Source organism: Stegodyphus dumicola, chromosome 1, assembly GCF_044657685.1.
Source record: "Stegodyphus dumicola isolate Sdum_Otavi_A_Nest chromosome 1, ASM4465768v1".
In the NCBI taxonomy this organism is placed as follows: Eukaryota; Metazoa; Arthropoda; class Arachnida; order Araneae; family Eresidae; genus Stegodyphus; species Stegodyphus dumicola.
In genome coordinates this window covers 45,731,824-45,751,650 of record NC_140768.1, presented here as the reverse complement: position 1 = coordinate 45,751,650, position 19,827 = coordinate 45,731,824, and the positions used below count along the sequence as shown (strand labels likewise).

The window sequence follows — 19,827 nt, the reverse complement described above, 5'->3', positions numbered from 1 at the left end:
TTATTTACATGTTTTCAAGAATGGATGAAGAAAATTTGCTATTCCATCATGTTGAATAACATGGTCTTGTCATTGTATCCCATCACTGATTTAATGAAAGTGAAGTGAAGTGAAACTAATTTATGATCATTAATATTATTATCACAGAACTATACACTGTTGGAATGATGAAATTTTTAACTAAATGATATATTTAACTTTTAATATGTATACTGCTACATCAGAGTTTGTACGATCCTTAAAAGTCCTTAGATTTTTTGGAATCGATTTTTGGTTCTTAAAAGTCCTTAATTTTAATCATCTGAAATTTCTGTCTGTTTTTACGACCACCATTTTGAGCGTGAATTAGCATTTTGTTGGAATATTTTTCGTGATTCACTGACATATATGCTTATCTTTTGAATGGATTCATGGGTTATAATTTGTTTCTATTTCTAATATGAATGGTGGGATACTCGAGTTTCTAAACATAAGCATTTCAAAAATCATTTTTTCTAATAAAGAGCTTTTAAACAACTTTTCGCTTTTGGGAATGTGAATTATTTAATTAAACGGTTCTAAATTTGGTGACTTATCAACATTTTGGCGATTTTAAGATCAGTTTTTATAGAAAATTTTTAATTCCGAGATCTGAGAATTTTTCGATCATTTTTTTTAAAACATCGTAACATTGATAAATTTCATTAAAATAATGGTAATGTATTGAAATTATATTTAAAAAATAATATTAAAATAAAACATATTTATTTTTTGCTGTCATATTATAAAGTTTCACTTTAACAACTTATACAAAATTTTGAATCTGAAAAATAAACAAGGTATAATGCTCTAAAGCACAATTTACAAAACACCTCTTAGCAAAAGCAAAATTAGCTATGTAATTAATTAAAAATGTCTTCTTTTTAATTTTTTCATAGTAAAAGTTTTTTCATGTCATTGTCTCAAAATATGCGTCAATTTTCTCTATAAAATTAATTTTACGTTCCCCCCCCCCCAAAAAAAAAAAAAATATTTCTGTCTTTTTGCTGTTACAGAATTGGTAGGAATAATTTTTCTGTAGGATTTTAGACATTGTAGCTTGGAAGGTTTAAAAGGATTTGAAGACAAGCCAACTTTCTTTCATCCCCCTTTCTCTTTTACATGACCCACGATTCTAGAAGATTCAAGAAATATGTGACAAAATGAAAAATGTCTCCATAGTATCAACATGTAATGGATGTATTTTACAGAAAGTTTGCAATGAATTTCTTACTTTTGGGAGAACGTCTAGAAGAACAATGAAAACATAATATTTGAATGTTATACTTCTTATATTAGAATCTTAGCATGTGTATCTTCCCTTTATTTTCTCTACTTTTCACTAGACTCAAGCATGGAAAATATCAAAAATGTTTCTAATCTTATGACATGGGCAGGCATTATAGCAAAGGATTTTTTTATTAATAAATAAATTGAAAACTTACAATTTAAAATATTCATCTAATATGTCTTAATGCATCATACGCATAGATGGCTCTAGGCATTTTCCCATCTGATGCAATCTCTGTGGATCCTAAATTCAACTCCCTAGTGCCTTTTAAATTCTGCTTCCAGTGTCTGCTCTAAATTCTAAAAGTTTTGCCATTTCTAGATTTTGTTATTCGATGTGTCATTAAATTTTAAAAATTCTGCCACATCAACTCTGTAACCGGCCTTTACCATATATATTTCATTTTGCTAAAGAAATAAAATTAGCCTCTTTTTCTATACATTCTAAATGCATTTAGTGTTTTTTAGAATAACATAAATCCTTAATTACATTTGTCTGGATCTAATTATCAAATACTTTTCATGTTTTCAAATTTTCACAATTTCAAATCCAAAAAAATCTAAAATGAAAGGAAATGTGTTGAAGAAAGAAACTGAATACATAAAGAAAATTATTCTTGAAAGATATGTGCAGTTATTATTGCAATTGCAAAATTTGGTGATTACAGTACCTCTTTCAGTATTTGGCACAACACTACTGTTAGGTTTCGAAGAACTTATGACCATATCTGAATTTGAAGTACTTCAAATCTTCATGGCTTTCATTTTCATAATGGTTTTGCATTGCAAACTCTTTGCAATTAGTTCCTTTAAGAATATCTCTTCTGTTTCTTTCTACAATTCTTCTGTCTGCTCTTATAATCCTATATGAACGTGGTCTTTCTGCTTCTTCTATAATTTTCCCACTTTCTTTCTTCCCCCTTTCTCTTTTACGTGCACGTGATCTCCTACCTTTAGTGGTTTTAATGGTCTTGCATTTCTGTCATAATAGCTTTTTTGTAAAGTTTTTCTCTTCAGTAAATGTTGTTTATGCTCTTTATATCGTTTAGCTTAGACGAAATTCTCTTTTATAGGCATCAACCCATTTACTTTTCTTCCAAACATCAATTCTGAAGGTGACTTAATTTCATCTGAAATAGGTTAGTTACGATATTCCAGTAATACTAAATATGGATCCTTGTTGTCAACTACAGCTTTTTCTAACATTCGCGTGACAGTTTGAATATGTCTTTCAATCATTCCATTAGATCGTGGGTAATTTGAACTAGAAGTTCTGGTTTCAAAATTCCATCTTCTTGCAAAGTCTTTAAATTTCCTGCAATTATATTGTGGACCATTATCCGAATATACTATTTTCGGAATACCATGTCTTGCAAAAATTTATTTCAATTGCTTTATCACTGCTACACTTGACAAATCTTCCAAATGCCCAATTTCAACATATTTGCTAAAATAATCTGTAACCATTAGATAATCCCTTCCTTGAAAGTAAAAGAGATCTGTTCCCAATACTTCCCATGGACCATTAGGTATTTCTTTAGATATCATTGGTTCTTTAGTATTAGCTTTTTGTTGCTTGACAATTCAGTACCAAATCTTCAATTTCTTTCGACATTCCTGGCTAATATAATATTTCTCTTACTTTGATCTTGCATTTTACTACTCCTAAATTACCATAATGAATTCTGCTTAACATATCTTTTCGTAAACTTCTTGGTACAACAACACAGGAATTTTTAAATATTAATCCATTTGCTTCTGATAATTCTTCTCTGAAATTAAAATATGGTTTTTCCAGTTCTGGAACCATACATTTTTCATCTGGCCAACCAGTTTTAATTAATTCTCTTAAAACTTGTAGTTCTGCATCTTTTTCTGTTTCCAGATGAAAAACTTCCATTTTACCTTTAGACATTGGTATACATTCTACATCCAATCCAACATTGGCTTCTATGTCTCCTTCAAAGAAATCAAATCCTTTATCAGTAAATGATCTTAATAATTCATCTGCTATAAAAAGTTCTTTTCCTGGTGTATATTTTATCTCAAACTGATATGACTGCAGTCTTGTACGTATTCTTTGTAATCTTACTGGGCATTTATTTAATGTCTTTTTGAAAATTGATTCCCATAGTTTATAGTCACTTTTCACTGTAATATATTTTCCAAATATATACTGGTGAAATTTCTCACATGCAAATACAATGGCTAAAATTTCCTTTTCAATTTGAGCATAATTCTTCTGTGTATCTTTTAATGCTTTAGACGCATATGCTACTGGTAAATTATTCTGCAGTAAAACTGCTCCTAGTCCTTGAGATGCATCTGCAAACTACTGGCATGTTTATATCATAATACTGTAAAACTGATTTATTTACTGGTGGCATCTTTTAGTCTTCTGAATGCTTTTTCCTGTACTGCATTCCAGTTCCAAATAACTTGTTTTTACAACAAATCCCTTAAACATGATGTCAATTCTGATACATAAGGTATAAATCTAGAAACATATGTAATCATTCCTAGGAAGGTTTCTAATTCCTTGACATTTTTTGGTGGTTTAATATCGAGAATATCCTTAATTGTGTCTTTATCTGGTTTTAAATCATCATTGAAAATATATGTCCCATGTATTTGACTTCATTCAGCCCAAATTAACATTTACGTAAATTAAATTTAACATCCTTTTCTTTTGCTTTGTCCAACAATTTCTTTAATTTTAATTTTAAATTACGAGGGCTATCCAGAAAGTAGATTACGTTTTGGAATAAAAAAATAAACAAAGTATAGGAAACAAATTTTATTATATACAGATGAAAGCCACACTCAAATACTACTTTTCTACATAGTCACCATACAAATTAAGGCATTTATCGTAGCGATGTACGAGCTTGGAAATTCCTTCGTCGAAAAATTCGGCCGCCTGCGCCTTCAACCACTTCGTTACCTCTTCTTGCCTTCCATCTTGCACAAAACTTGTGGTAACCAAGCTTTTCGCTGATGATTTCGTGCAACAAACTTCGCGAAATTTGTGGAAAACTCAAAGAAAGTTCCGTTATTGTGAAATTTCGATTTTCACGGACTTTAGCATCGACTTTTTCGAGAAGTTCGGCGGTCACTATGCTGGGTCTCCCACTTCGATCTTCGTCGTGAACATTGGTTCGGCCATTTTGAAATCTTATGACCCACTGACGCACTCCACCTTCAGTGATAATGTTGTCCCCATACACTTCACGAAGCTGCCGATAGATTTCTATCGGTTTACAGTTTTTTGCAGTCAGAAACCTTATTACTGAGCGCACCTCGCAGCTCGCGGGATTTTCAATTAACGCAGACATTTCAAACCGTCACAGTATCTGAACGGAGCACAGCACGAACCTCTCACTAGCACGGCTAGATGCAGACTGAGCTGCGCAATGCTCTGACCCCAAGATGGCCGCGCTAGCCCCGCCCCTAGCGGACACAGACGGAAACGTAATCTACTTCCTGGATGGCCCTCGTATGTTCTTTTTTATCTTTACTTCAAACTAATAAGTCATCTTAATCTAATGATGTATTTGAACTTTTAAATCACTAGAAATGTCATAAAATCTTCTTTGAAACACTTTTTGTGATGAACTCTTTCAAACTTAAAAACAATAGCTACCAAACGGAGTATTAAATGTAGTAAATTCACAACTTGAATGTGACAGTTGAATTTGCCAAAATGTTTTGTTTGCGTCTAAAATACTAAACACCTTTGCATTTGCTAGTTGAGATGACATTTCTTCAAAGATAGGTATGTGATAATGTTTTCTCAGTATATTTTGGTTAGGATTCTGAGGATCTAAACACATTCTTAAATTACCATTTTCTTACTACAACTAATGAATTTGCAAATTCTGTAGATATCTTGATATCCTTTTAAAGATTCTGGTAACTTTTAATTAGATTTAGGATTTACTGTACAAAGCCTTTGTACTAGGTTTAATTTTTGCAATATATGTAAACCTAAAGTAGCTGGAATAGTTTTATCACATGCTACTACTTGAAATTCTACTTCATTTTTATCACTTTTAGATGTTTCATGTAAGAATTTGCATTTTCCAACTACATCAATTTTAGAACCATTGTAATTATTTAAAGTGACTTTCATTTCAGTCAGACATTTATCTCTTAAATTTAATTGTTTAAATTTAAGAGGTAACAAATTTAGGCAATGGTAACACATTACATTGAGCACCAGTATCCAATTTAACAAATAAATATTTAAATATGTTTAGCCTTTCAAACCATTCTGTTGCATTTTTAGAAAATGGATTTTTGTCTTCTACTGATCCTAAAATATATTCATTATCATTATAATGCAACTCGTGCTCTAAATTATTCTGTAGTACATTAATATTTTTATAATTGCACATTTTCGAAAAATGATTATTCTTTTTACAGTATAAGCAAATCTTATTATAAGCAGGACAACTGTATAACTTGAGAATTTCTACATAGTTTTGGATTATTGTTGTTATTTCCTTGATAGTTTGAAGATGATTTAATACTTTGTTGCTCTTGCTTTAAATAGTATTTTTTCTTACATGGCTGACATTTTTCCTATAAAGGTGGAATCTTATTCCGCTTGATCTTTTCTATTTTATTTTCTTCAGTTAATGTTTTCAGCTGAAGTTCTGCTAATTCAGGAGCTTTACACATTTTAATAAATTTCTCCAATGTTAACTGATCTTCCCTTGATAACCTATTGTGTGTCTTTTAAATAAAACTAGTATATACTCCATTTAGTGTTAAATCTATTAATATAATATAATGGCTCATTCAATTTCCAAGACTTACCCCTTTGATGATTTTCTTGATGCTGGATTACATTCCGAATATCTGCTAAGAAAAAATTAATGTCTCCTTTAATAAATCATTCATAACCTAGAAATAATCATCAGATATAGCTTTTCTTAGTTTTATATTGTCACAATATTATTTACATTTCTAGTTTAAAATGATAATGATTTAAACAACAATATTTGATTACAGCCGATTCAAAAACTTCCAAAAATCGAGTTCAAATTAAATAAAAATCTGTTATATCTAAATAAAAATGCTAGTTCTTCAGTTGGTTTTCTTCTGGTTTCTCTGTGTTACCAAAATGCTCATTCAATAACTCTTTTCTTCTTCTCACTTTTTTTCTTTTTCTTTTACTGGAGTAATTGCCATGAAGGTATTCTCAACAATTTGAAGAAGAAATATGGTTTAACTATTACCATTTCCCACAAACCTATCTTTAAGATTTTTATTTAGAACTCCACTTACTATTCTATCTCAATTAAATTATTTTTTAATTCTATGTAATTGGCAGTTACTACTTAATTTCTTTAACTAAAAAAATCATCATATGATTCACCTACATGTTGTGTCCCACAGAAAAATATATGTCTGTCAACACTTTAGTTTGCTTTCCTTTGGGTGTGCAATAATTTTGGAAAGCTTCAATTACTTTGTCAACATCCTTCTTATCTTCTTCATTTAAATTAAAAATATTAATCTTTTCAAGTGTTTCTTTATAAGGTATTTCTCCCACTTTCCAAGCATCCTTCGTGGTGTAGTGGTTCAGCACACTGGGCCAGTATTCCAGAGGTCTGTGGTTTGATTCCCGGCGAAGGCGGTTGCATATTTTTCATCTGGCCTGCTTCTAAAAACACCTAATGACTCTACATCTTCACCAATAATATGCAATTAGTAATACTACCAGATGCTAACATATAAATCTGGAATTTTTGTTTCAGTTTTCGCTTAAATTACCTTAAATTTAGGTTATTTGGTGGCTTTAGTCTATCCTTATTTAATTTAAGACTTAGTTTATTGTATTTTTAGCCACTTCTAATAAAAATAAACAAGGCACTTACCAAAGTGAAAGTTTCTATTTCACAGTAAACAACTTCCTATCATGTTTCAAAGTTTAGAGTATCTTCCAGGTTATTCACAAGTGAAGCTGCATGGTTCTTTAAAAAAAAAGATATTTTTCCTTCTTTTTCCCTAAACTAGGCTGCACCATGTATCCTTGATAGTTCATCATATATGTTGGATAGGTGCTACATGATGATTATGATATCTACAAAAAACATGGTTTATTCTACATTGCTACTCTAATAATCTATATCACAATTATGGTTAATAATTAATAATAATAATAATAAATACAGTTACATATATAACAGTTATCATTATAAAGTCAATACTAATGCTCCATAGTAAAAACATTCTAGTGTTTAAATTGTAAATGATATTATTTCTTGACAAAGACAAGCTATTAAAATTTGAAATTTTTTAAATGAATATACAGATCTGTAATGTGAAATCAAAAAGGGAAAAGATGAATGATTATGAATTTGCACTTGTCTGATTTTAAAATATATTGCAGCTATTGCATTTTACGTGTAATTTGTAATACTTTTATTTATGTTTAATTATTTCATTAGAATTTATATTTCAGTTTTGGAACTAATGCTTAAGAATTGCTGACTCCATTTTTACTGCTAATGATTTATTTTAACTAGCACCTATTTTTGTTTATTCATCAAATACTGTTGGTACAGAATTTTATATAATCATATGCATTAGCTATCATATCAGTTCATCGTAACTATGTTTTTTACAGAGGAAATGAGGCTAATACAAACAATGGAAATGTTAAGATAGATGTGGACAATTCAACTGTCCCTGAGTAAGCGTACTACGTAACAGCATTGTTACTGATATTTAATTTCAGGTTTAGCTGCTGTCTATCCTGCAGAGGAGCATGAAAACTCATGCATGTCTTTTTCTAGGTTTGATGTTGCTTTCTGCATGGACTTCTCATTGTCCTCTGAAACATGCATTACATGTTTCTTTTCTGCTTCATTGTTGCGAATTTCTATATATTGTGGAACAATTCTATATGTTATTTCACTGACAATTATTATAATTTTAATGTAATCTTTGTGTATGGATTCTTTATTGTCACTAGTTAAAGCCGTAAAGTTTTGAGAGCTTAAATTTTAGCCATCATTATATAATTAGATGGTAGATGTAACGTCCTTCATGTTGTGTGAGATGCATTAAAATGCTTTGTTAAAAGCATATTCCTCCACCAAACAGTTGTCTTCTCATAGCTGTGCTTATTCAAAAATTATCTTTTAGTTTGAGTTATTAACACATTTCTGTTATGATTAGAAAGTTATAAAGACTTCTGTTTCATTTTTCTAATCTATATTCTAAAATAAAGTAATACTGGTGTCTATGACAAAATCATGATTCTGAAATAATATTGCTTCAAAAGAAATGTGTTTAAACCTTTGGTTTTGAAAAAATAAAGTTACGACTTCTGCATAATTGTTCTTAAATATTTATCTCTTTCTTTAACTCTCTGAGCGGCACGACTGGCTTTATCCGGTCATAAGATTTTTTTGTCACTTGATAATATTAGCGTATAACTTAAGATATTTTGCTTTTTTACTTTCTTCAATAATAAAATAATAATCTTAATGAATAATAAAATAAATAAAATCTTAATGAATGTTAAGTTTATGAAAACAGAGGCTAAATTAAGTAATTATACTAATTTAGCTAATAAATGCTGCACAAATACAGGTCTTCATGTCAAATCCAAAAACCCCTGCCGCTCAGAGGGTTAAATAGCATATTAATCAATGAAAATTAGTGCAGAAATTTATGCAAGTGAACACTGTAAATGTTCAGATTTGTGATTTTGACATGGACAGTGGCAGATTTGTTGAATGGAAAGGCCATTTCACCTGCATTTTTTTAAATCCATAGTCTTAAGACATGTGGTATGTTTATTATAATTTTTAAAAAATGATCAATAATTTGCAGGGTCTTTGAATGCAGGGCCTTCAATGATTTTGACTAGCAAGACCTTGTAAATCTGCCTCTAGACATGGAAAAATCCTCCAACAAATTTTTTGCTGAAAAATGTAGCAACATCATAACCTCATAGAACTAAATTTTAAACCTTGTACTACAAATATTTTAGCATGCTTCTAAGCTTTAAAGGAACCTGTGCATTTTCTTTGCTTGTTGTCTTATATCTTTTGGAGCTTCACATATGTGCTAAATGATTGTAAATTTAGGCTTCCTTGTATCTAAATATTCTGACAACTTTGGTTTCTGGTATAATGTGAAATAATATTTCACAGTTGCTGTGTTATTTGGAAAAAAAATAAAACTGTACTGCAATTGAAGTTACATTCATCAGTAATGCTGAATTATTACATAAATTATTGTATATTCCCTAATCATATAATTAATTTCATCTTATTTGCTTGCTAATTATTTATTTGTAATTATTTTTTCTCCTTGTTGTCGAAGATTTTTTAATTTTTACTCTAGCTTTAAAGGAGTTTGAAAAGGGCCTTCTACACTGTTATTATTATATCAGCAAAATCAATAAAATAGGCTGCTAGTGTTACCTTTATTTGGAAAGCATTCAGTTTGATAAGGATTAACATTTGAATATGAATGTTAAGCATATAGGGATAAATTTTGATGCATGCAGGGGCAGATAAAGTGAAGCAAAATAACATGTGAATTTTTGTAACAGAGCAAGGAAAACAAACAAACTTATTATTGGAATATAATTATATTCAAATATATTAGTATTCATTTATTTATTATTATTATAATTGTTTATCTTATACATTATTATTCAATTTTTTTTCTGCTTCCTTCATTTTTGCCTCATCAGAGTTTCCTTGTGTATATACAGTACATTGGTATCCTATAAGGATTAATATGTACTTTTTGAAACCATCTATTTTTATTGCTAGAATTGTTTTTGAATGGAGTAGCTAGAAATACCTGAAATGTTAGCATATATTTATTTTTTGAAATAATATGTTTTTAATATCAAGTTTTACTCTGGTATAACTACTTACTTCATAAAACGTATGTCAAATATTTTCTCAGAATAAATTTGGATTAAAATAACACACCAAATAATGATTATTAGAGATGCTAAGGCAACAAGAATCAGAATAATGTTTTATAAATTTTCAAGGATAATTTTTGAAGGTTTGAATAGAGAACTTTCGTCAGATGCAGGAAAGCGAAAGATTGTTTTTTCCTTTACCTGCAGCTGAAGAAAAATGCTCTTTATTCAAACCTTCGAAGTCCTGGAAAGTTATTAAACATTATGTTGATTCTTGTTTCCATAGTATCTCAAATAATGAATAAATTTGTCAGCATCTCAGCTTTTAAGTTAGAGAAAATATTAATTTAATTAGACAAATTTCTAAAATAGTAAAGGTGCTTGTGCTCTCCATCAGTACCATTAATAAAATGTATAATGTACTTATTTTATGCTGAAAAAATAATTTATCTAAATATGGTAGTTTTTAAAATTATTTTAATATCCAAAAATTGCAATTTAAAGTATTTATTAGTATTTTTATAATTTATTTTCATTGCATCACAAATTATCTTATGAAACAGTAACAAATTTATTTTGTGTCTGTGGATTTAAGAAAACCTACAATAGTTTAAAAAGAAATAAAGAATTCATGCAGTGCAAAGTCCGAAATCCGGACATCCATTATCCGGAATGATCGAAAATCCGGACGTCAAAGCCGTAAACACTTTTTTCGTATGCTTTACTCATGCACATTTGATTTTTACTTCGATAATAAAATATGTGGAGATTTTTCACTAAAAATTCCAATTCTTAATTTCACTTAAGCACTAAATAAAATACCTTATGGGAAAACAATTATGTAAGAATAAATTTGTGAGATTAATAATTTGGCTCTGTAGCTGAGTGTCTGCTTGACATACATCACGAACCAAAACATTCGCCTATTTTATATCCTTGACGCTGACCTGGCGAGTCATTATTTATTATATTTTGCTTTCATCACCATATGTTTATCAGTACATGACAGCTTCAGTAATAACTCATGCAGTGATGTCTAAACATTTCTTTTATATTATTAATTGAATAATAAGAAGAGTATGGCAATCTTTTATGCTAACATTATGCTCGGTGATAATTATAGATCTTTAAATGCTCTAAGAAATGTTGAAGAGGAAAAATTCAACAAAAATTTCTTTTCATATGCTAAAAATAGATTTTGTTTATGAAACTCATTGGCCAAAAGATTTCATTTAGTGCTATTTTAATTAAGAATAACTGATATGTTGTTCACCTTAAACTCAGAAGCGGTGGCAGAACATGTCGGCACCGGACAGCAGAATTTAGGGAAGACAAAATTTTTCGAATTCAAGGAAGCACTGAGCAGCAAAATTAAGGGATGAGAAGTTTTTTATAACACAAACTTTTCGTAATTGGAAAACATGCACGACCTCAAGCATTTAAAGGAGTAACAATTTTCCTCATTATACATTGTGCAAAGAAAAAAGCAAGGATGACACAAGCATTAATGAATGATTAGTTTAAAAATCATTTTATACCCGAGGCTCGGCAACATTTGAATTCGGTTGGTTTACCTGATGACTCAAAAATAGTCCTGATTGTAGACAACTGTTCGGCTCATACTTCACTGTAAGTTTTAGTGAAAGATAATGTATTCGTATTCTTCTTCTCTCCAAATTATAAGTCTGTCATTCAGCCTATGGATATCGGAATAGTGCACATGCTGAAATGCAAATATAAAGTGGCATTTTTAAACAGAAATATAAATCCTAGATTTACTTATTGATTGATTGAAGCATGCTGTTACTTTTTGTCTATTAATATGTTTTTATTTATTCATGTTAAATTTCTTCAGCAACGGCAAGACTATTCAAGAATTTTTGAAATATTTTAGCATAAATTTTGCTGTGTGGAGCATTGCAAGATCATGGAAGGATGTATCTCCAGATACGTTAAAAATTGCTTGGCATAATTTATGGGCAGCTACCATATGTTATGGTGAGGATGATGAAGATGATAGCCGTGAATTTGAAGGTTTTCGGATATCACAAATCAAATTAAAGGTGAAATTTTCCAGTTAATGTATTTTGTAAAGAAATGTGAAAAGCAGTAATAAATGAAGATGATATAACAGAAATTTTTCATTGCGATGATAGTGCCCCAATCATCAATCAATTAACGGATGGCGAAATCTGTAGTATGGTTCTGGATCCAGAAAATACTGCTACTGATAGTGAAGAAAGTGACAGAGAGGTTATTGAAAACAAAAAAATTTTGATTGACAAGTTGGTCGGTATTCTCAACAGAGCAATTAGAGGACTTGAACAGTGGAACTTTGTAACTGAACAAGAAATTATGTCTGTTTATAGAATTAAAGAGAAAGTATTAACACAAAAAACAAAGCAGCTTAAACAATTAACATTAAAAGAGATGTTTGATAAAGTAAACAAATAAATATTAAGTTTTTTTTTTTTTTTTTTTTTTGTAAATTTTGATGCTCTTTAAATCATAATTGCTCTTTATTTCACAAATTACGATTTCATATTTTTGATTGTATAATTCCTGCATTCCATCCTACCAGATTTAAATTGATGATCTAATATCCGGAATTGCCGAAGTCCCGACGAGTCTGGATTTCAGACTTTGTATTGTAATAATTTATTTCACATGATAAATTTTGTAAATTGTGCTACTTTAGTAAATATAAAAATGGCATGGCAATAGTTCCTGCATTCTTCGCATATCTTCTGCTCTGCCTTTTCTGTCTCAGTTACATATGTATATCTAGTGTATCTAATCAAATATGTCATTATTAATTATGTAAGTTTTAATCTGTGAAACTGTTGTCTTTGCTTGCATTTGAATTTGTGATATTATTCCCTCAGAAAAGGCGATAACCCTGAAAAAAAAACGAGAACAGAAGTGGATAACCCAGCATTTGAGTGAGTAATCAATCAAAGAATAAATTTTCCTTATTTTGAAATATTATTAGCATGACATTATTTTGTCATTTCATATACCATTACAAACCCCTTAAAAAAATCCTAGATTTACTTATTGATTGATTGAAGCATGCTGTTACTTTTTGTCTATTAATATGTTTTTATTTATTTATGTATATTTATGCTTGTAAATATAGGTACTTTGTTTTTGAAATATGTAGTTTTGTAATTTTATTGCATGGTTATTAACTCTAAAAAGTGTTATATTTTCTCATCATATACAGAATTTGAAAAAAAAATTAATAAATTTTTGTACAATACCAAAAATTCACAAAGTAGAAACTGTTAACTGCATGTGCAAAAATTGCATGAATTTATGATTTCTTTTTTTTAGCATGTGTTAAAGTTCTAGGGGAACTCATCTAGAAGACTAAAGCACTATTGTAACCATTTTTTATTTTCTCACAGTATCTCTTGAGGGAGCTAATATTATCTAGGATCATGATTTCCGCAATTACTCCTTTATTGAGGTGTTTCCTTAGGGATATATAGATTTGAGTAATATTTCTCTGCCCCTTTAGCAAAGAGAAGGAGCCTCTCAAGGTCACTGAAGAAACTGAAAAAGATAATGATGGGGAAGTTGCTAATGAAGACACGCCCATGATTCAGTCAGCAGGGTGAGCCTCGGGAACAATCATATGCTCGATAGCTTTTTCCCCCTCTTTTGTCTGTGTTCATTCTCGAATGCACTTTTCCCTTTCTTTTCACTTGTGACTGAACTCAAAAGTATGTCATATAAAATCAAAAAGCCTTAATTATGCTTTTTTAAATTATTATTTTACTTGATTATTACTTCTACCCTTTTACAATATAGCTGTACCATCAAAACTGATTCAGAAAGATTAAGTATATTAATGTATATGGAGAACAAAGAAATACCTTTTACAAAATAAAAATGTATGCTGTTTTAAAACATAATTTTTGTTGTAAGATTTCTGAAAAGATCTTAAAATGTAAAGTTTTTCTTTTGATTCTGTATGTGTTGCCAAAATTTAAGCTTTTGAAATTATCTGATTAATCCCGTTAGTATAGGTACCAGTCATTTACACAGAGTACAAAAAAATTTTAAGACTTCTTCCCCCCCCCTTAGAATTTGAATTTTCTAATCAATCCCCCCAAAAAAAACTGCAAAATAATAACCAGTGATATAATGATTGTTAGGCTATATGATCTTTGGAGAAGAATCCTGATTTAAATGGAATATTAAAATGATTCACTAGGATACTTTTCATCCAAGGAAGAATGTCCACCATTTTGATGTATCTGTGATTCTAATCTTGAAATACTCTCTACTTATGAGAAGAAATCTTAATAAAATATTTTATTTTATGCAGTCTATGTCTGCTGTTATGGATTTAATTAAACAATAAGAATCCAATCAATTTGATTCCCATAATGTATTTATTGTCAAGCAGCTTATTGTAAACAAAAATGTTGCTATTGATAATAGCCCCCCTCCCTTTTTTTTTGGCTGAATTTGCCACATCATATTACTTTTTTCCTTTAAAGAGAACAATTCAGAATTTAGAAAAACTTAGATGACAAGTTGAAAATCTTTCAAGAGCTGCATTTTGTGAAGTGATCTAGAAGCTGCATCTGTTTTGCTAAGAAGTTTAATAATATCAAAGAGCTATATTTAAAAAGTAAAACTGCATTAAAACTATTTACATTTTAAAATTTTATTAATTTCATTTTAAACCATTGTAGGATACTGTATTTGGTCATCATTATATGTCACTATGTAAACCCATTCATTAATTACTAGAGGAAAATAAAAAATCCTGTTGCAATTATCATCATCATCATAGTCATTATACTTACCATGTGAATTTAACGTGTAATGTTTTCTCATTAATATACTTTCACCTGATATGTAGTTAGTTATTCAAAATTTTTGAGTCATTGTGCTGTCCTTAGTAAGAAATAAAAACATAAAATTAATATATTAAAATGTAATTATTGATAATATCACAGTATCTCTTGAGGATTAAGTTGATCTTATTTTGGGGATTAAGTGTTGAACTTAAGTATTTCTATATTTCAGTATAAATTAAATTCAAATATAAATATCCATTTATGTGTTTAATGAAAGTGCATCAGGCATAATTGCACTTATCTTGCTGAATTGAAAACTGAGTAATTCAAGTGGGGGTAATTATTCAGTTGTCTTCAAACCTATCCATTTGTGAAGGAAAGAACATCATGTCCTTATTCATAGACCAACATTTAATTGTGCAAATTACTGTATATTAATAACTATTATAATGAGTTTAATATCTGTTTGTATTAAATAGTGGAACATTTACTTTCTAAAATTATATTTACTGTTTTAAGTCTTAAAAATATACATGGCTATAGCATCAATATTTTACAAACTGTAATGATTTTGCATTGTTTATTTTAATATTAAGAAACACAAAAGTGTTTAATTTATAGAAAATTTATAATACTTTATGATTTGTAAAGGGTAGAAGTCTATTGCACTGGGAAGTGATTTGAATATATGTATGTAAATGTTGTGTGACATACTTTTCTTCATTTTTCATGTAATTTCAATTCTCTCTCACTTGTCTTGCTGAATTCTATCTCTTTGACTTGCTGATCTCTTCAAAATATCATTGAATTATTATTCATTCTTCTGATTTTGAATGCTGTCATATCTCTCAAATCACTTTTGGATGTTTGCCTGCAGTCTATCTTGCCTTTATTTCTTCTTAAAATATGAGATAAAGTTGAATTTAATTTTGATGCTGTACTTTTATTCCTTTCTGAACACACAATTTTCTTTCAGTTACTCCAGCTTTGATTATAGCTTGTGTAAATTAAGAAGATTTTAATCTCTTTGACATTATATGACACTTTATTTTCAAAATAAGCTTTTAAAATCACTTACTACTATTGACATAAAATACATTATTTTGGGGATTAAGTGTTGAACTTAAGTATTTCTATATTTCAGTGTAATTTTCAGTTTCCTATTTAAACAGACCTTTTTAATATTATTATTGTAAAACTGTGGTAGTTTTTAGAATATTGATTTTTGGCTCTGTCTTAATTGATCTGCATTTCAAAAACACATTTTAAACATTGTTTAAAATGCATATGTATTATCCTCATAATTCAACAAACGTTTTTTAGCACTAAAGTGTTAAATGACTGGCAAATCTGATAGGGGAAAAAATTCTCTAGTTCCTTGAAGGAATTATTTATTGTCTATTAATTTCCTGAATAAAAATATAACAAGGCTGAAAAACATAAGTTGCAATATGTTTAATACCAAGCAAACATGAAAATATATTTTCCATGTGAGATATGTAATACAGTGTTCTCCCTTGAGGAGGTAGGTAATCTTGTACGTTAATTAGGCTAAAAGAATCTCCATTCCCAAATGGCAGACATGAAATTTTTGCCAAGAAACCCATTAGTTATTTTACTACATGATTGCTGAGAATATAGCCACATTTTAGAAGAGGAAGAAAAACATATACAGCTGATCAAGCTGAATGTGAGTGCAGTCAGCCTTTGCCATCTCTTGTACTGTCTAGAGCACCAGTATCAGTAGTGAAATATAAAATGTCTTTGAAGAATTCGGGAAACTGCCAGTGATTTAGGGCTCAACCCTGTTTTGTTATAACATTAATGGAATGACCCAATTTTTTACAAAGTACTTCTTGATGAATGAAGCAATACTGAAAAATTATTTCATACTGTGGTTGCATCTTTTATATTTTATTACTGGCTCGTTTTAATAAGCCTGCATTTTTTTCTGTTAAACAAGGGTAGCCATCTGTGATGATGCTTGAAGTTAAATGCGTTTAATTTAAACGCCCCAGCAGCCATAAAGTGTCTTCTCTAGTGGTCATATCTTTCAAATGTTGCCTTATGAGCTCCTTGCTAATTCCAAATTTCTCAACTATGCCATGAATAATGATTAATAATTGGTTAATGTCAGTAATATCTTGGGACTCATCTAAAGCAAGAGAACTATAGTTACAATTAGCAGTTTTTGTTCCTAGCTGATCAAGTAAATTCTGTAAAATATTTTCAATTTGCCATACTACCATTCCTCTGGAAAAAGTTACATTTTCAAATATTTGTTTTTTTCCAGAGCAACCTATTTTTGCAATTTTAACTATGCATTGCTTGTCAAGCTCTGCCTTAGCAACATGTACAATTAAGAAAAAAATAACAATTCATTAACTAAAACTAAATATTCAGCAGCTAAATAAAAGGCTGACTGCATTCTGCCCCTGAAATTATAAAATTCACCCCCTGGTTGAGAAATCCTGATATAATGTAAATAATTTTAACTCTTCCAGAATTTGATTATATAATATTACTTTAACAGAAATGTATTCAAAGTAAAATGAGCAATTTGCATGCATTCACTTATTGTTTTGGTATGATTATTAGTCAAAGGTTTGAGGTTGATGTAATTTGGCATTTTTTGCATAACCAGGTAATTTCATTTTGAATGTTATATTTGTTGCACACATGATGTCTTCTAATGGAATGTTGTTTGTTCATAGTTTTCAGAATGTGTACTTTATAAAGAATTCCCAGTGTTTAGCCTACAGTGCTTTTGATATAAACATGTATATAGTAAAGAGTTCCCAGTTTTTCTTTCAATGTATCTGATAATTCACAATAAATATACACGAAGGTTATAATTAGGTTCTGATAGTTTCACCATTTATACTTAGGTACATTTTGTGATTCTCTGCTAAATACTATCTTCATTTCTGTGTATTATTTTTTCGCAGTATGTCTGAAACTTTCATCATCAATTACACGTAAAATTTCTCTTCTTTTAGACCATATCTGTTCTTTTATCTTCAAATTAAAGTGCTTGCTCACATTTTGTTATTAATGTCTTTTTCTCATCACTGTAAATATAGTATGATTGTAGGAACTCAAGTATGGCAAAGCTGTGTTTCAGATTTCTTAAAACCTTAGGCAAGCATCATTATGTACTTTGTCCTGAGAAACAAATGGCATACTAGAAATATAATTTTAGACGAAAATAATTTCAGCTTTGTTTTTCTAGTGTGTGAATTTAGAATAGTTTATCTTTAGTTTTTATCATGAATGAATTCATATCTTTATAAAGAAGGACATGTAAAGAAATTTTGTATTGGTGAGGAGATACAATTCAAAGTAATAACATTACGGATTTATACGAAGGATTTTTCACTATAAGTCAATCAGCATCAGTATGAATTCTTACATAATAAGCAGGCTAACCAATGGCAAAGTAACAAAACTGTGAAACTTGGGTGTTACACATTATGTCTATGCCTTTGAATGGGCTGGCTGTGAGTTGTAATGCAATGTAGGTACAGGCTAGTTTCTTTTAGAATATTCTCAATGAAAGTATCTGTTCCTATAGGTATTGATAACACACTTTGCATGACCAAATAATTCAGTCTTTAACATAATAAAGAATTTCAAACCAGGTATAGTTATTTGAATAATAAATATATAAAAATTCTGAGTAAATATAATTTTAGAGTGATTTATTTGTCAATGAAATTTTTTCTTTTTTCACAGTGAGAAAAGATAATTGGGTTTATTTAATGAATATTTTGCTAGAGCAAAAATCCCCAGCATTTTTTTCATTTGGAACTAACTAGAAATTCAATTATTGAACACCAGACAAAAATACTGGATTATATAAGACTCTTTACAAACACATGAACTTGATTTTGGGGTTAAAAACATATCTTGGTTTGCAGTGTTTATTATCTGAAGCCTAAAAAGAAAAAGTTCTTGCAATACATTTATTATAGTTTAAGAAGTGATTTTCTAGTTAGTAGACTTGCAGTTTTTCTCAGTGTACATGTCTATGGTAGATACAAAAACAAACCAGTCAGGACTTATGACTATAACAAAATTAAAAACATACAGTTTTTGCATCAGGTGGAAAAAATGTAATTAAAAAAAAAAAAAAAAAAAGTCTCCAATGAGCAACCAGTCAAAGACCACTGAATACTGGTAGCTCGTCCCAGGCACAAAGGTTATCTTCATAGTTGGGTTTCCTCATGTATAATATGAATACAATCCAGTTGCTTTTAGAAAGTTCATGAAGAATTCTGTCAGAAGATAGTTCTCTGTATGTTTGCCATGTTCAAATTTCTTAACACCTAATCTATCTAGTAGGCAGAAAGGTAAGCAGTGCTTATCGAGGCAGTGTATTCGATTCTGTGGTAGAAAAGAAGTAAATAATGATTGTAAATAAAACCAAGGAGGGAGTGGGGAGAACACTGTGTCATTAACAATTTATAATTCATGGTTAATGTTATTAACAGTAACATTTCTAGTGTGCATAAGGAAACTGATTTTCTCATGACTTCAGCCTTCTTAATATGCAATCTTATCATTGGGGATGAAAGGAAATGTAAGTAATTTTGCTTTTTCAAAAGTCATGGCATTATACAAATGTTTTGTGCTCATTGAGTCTTAGTGATGATTTTTGGCTCATTCTGAGTTCATCACTTTATGCATTGCATATTCTCAGTAGTTTTTCCAATTAACATGCCACTCTTTGTCTTGTATTGTGCAGTTTTTCAGAGTTAAATTTGTGGATTATATATTGGTTTTGAAAGTGTTTTT

The 19,827-nt window shown here is 29.6% G+C and overlaps 1 protein-coding gene across 5 annotated transcripts in view; it reads left to right on the top strand.

The window, feature by feature from the left end:
* The window catches only part of LOC118182087 (fasciclin-2-like), a 113,206-nt gene that overhangs the window by 90,780 nt on the left and 2,599 nt on the right, over positions 1 to 19,827 (top strand). For 2 of the 5 annotated variants that reach the window (XM_035351372.2, XM_035351373.2), the window contains 3 exons: positions 7,946 to 8,011; positions 13,099 to 13,155; positions 13,737 to 13,832. In XM_035351372.2, coding sequence (XP_035207263.1) covers positions 7,946 to 8,011; positions 13,099 to 13,155; positions 13,737 to 13,832 — 219 coding nt within the window. The remainder of the gene's footprint in view (positions 1 to 7,945; positions 8,012 to 13,098; positions 13,156 to 13,736; positions 13,833 to 19,827) is intronic. The other 3 variants (XM_035351375.2, XM_035351374.2, XM_035351376.2) reach the window with 3 other exon arrangements.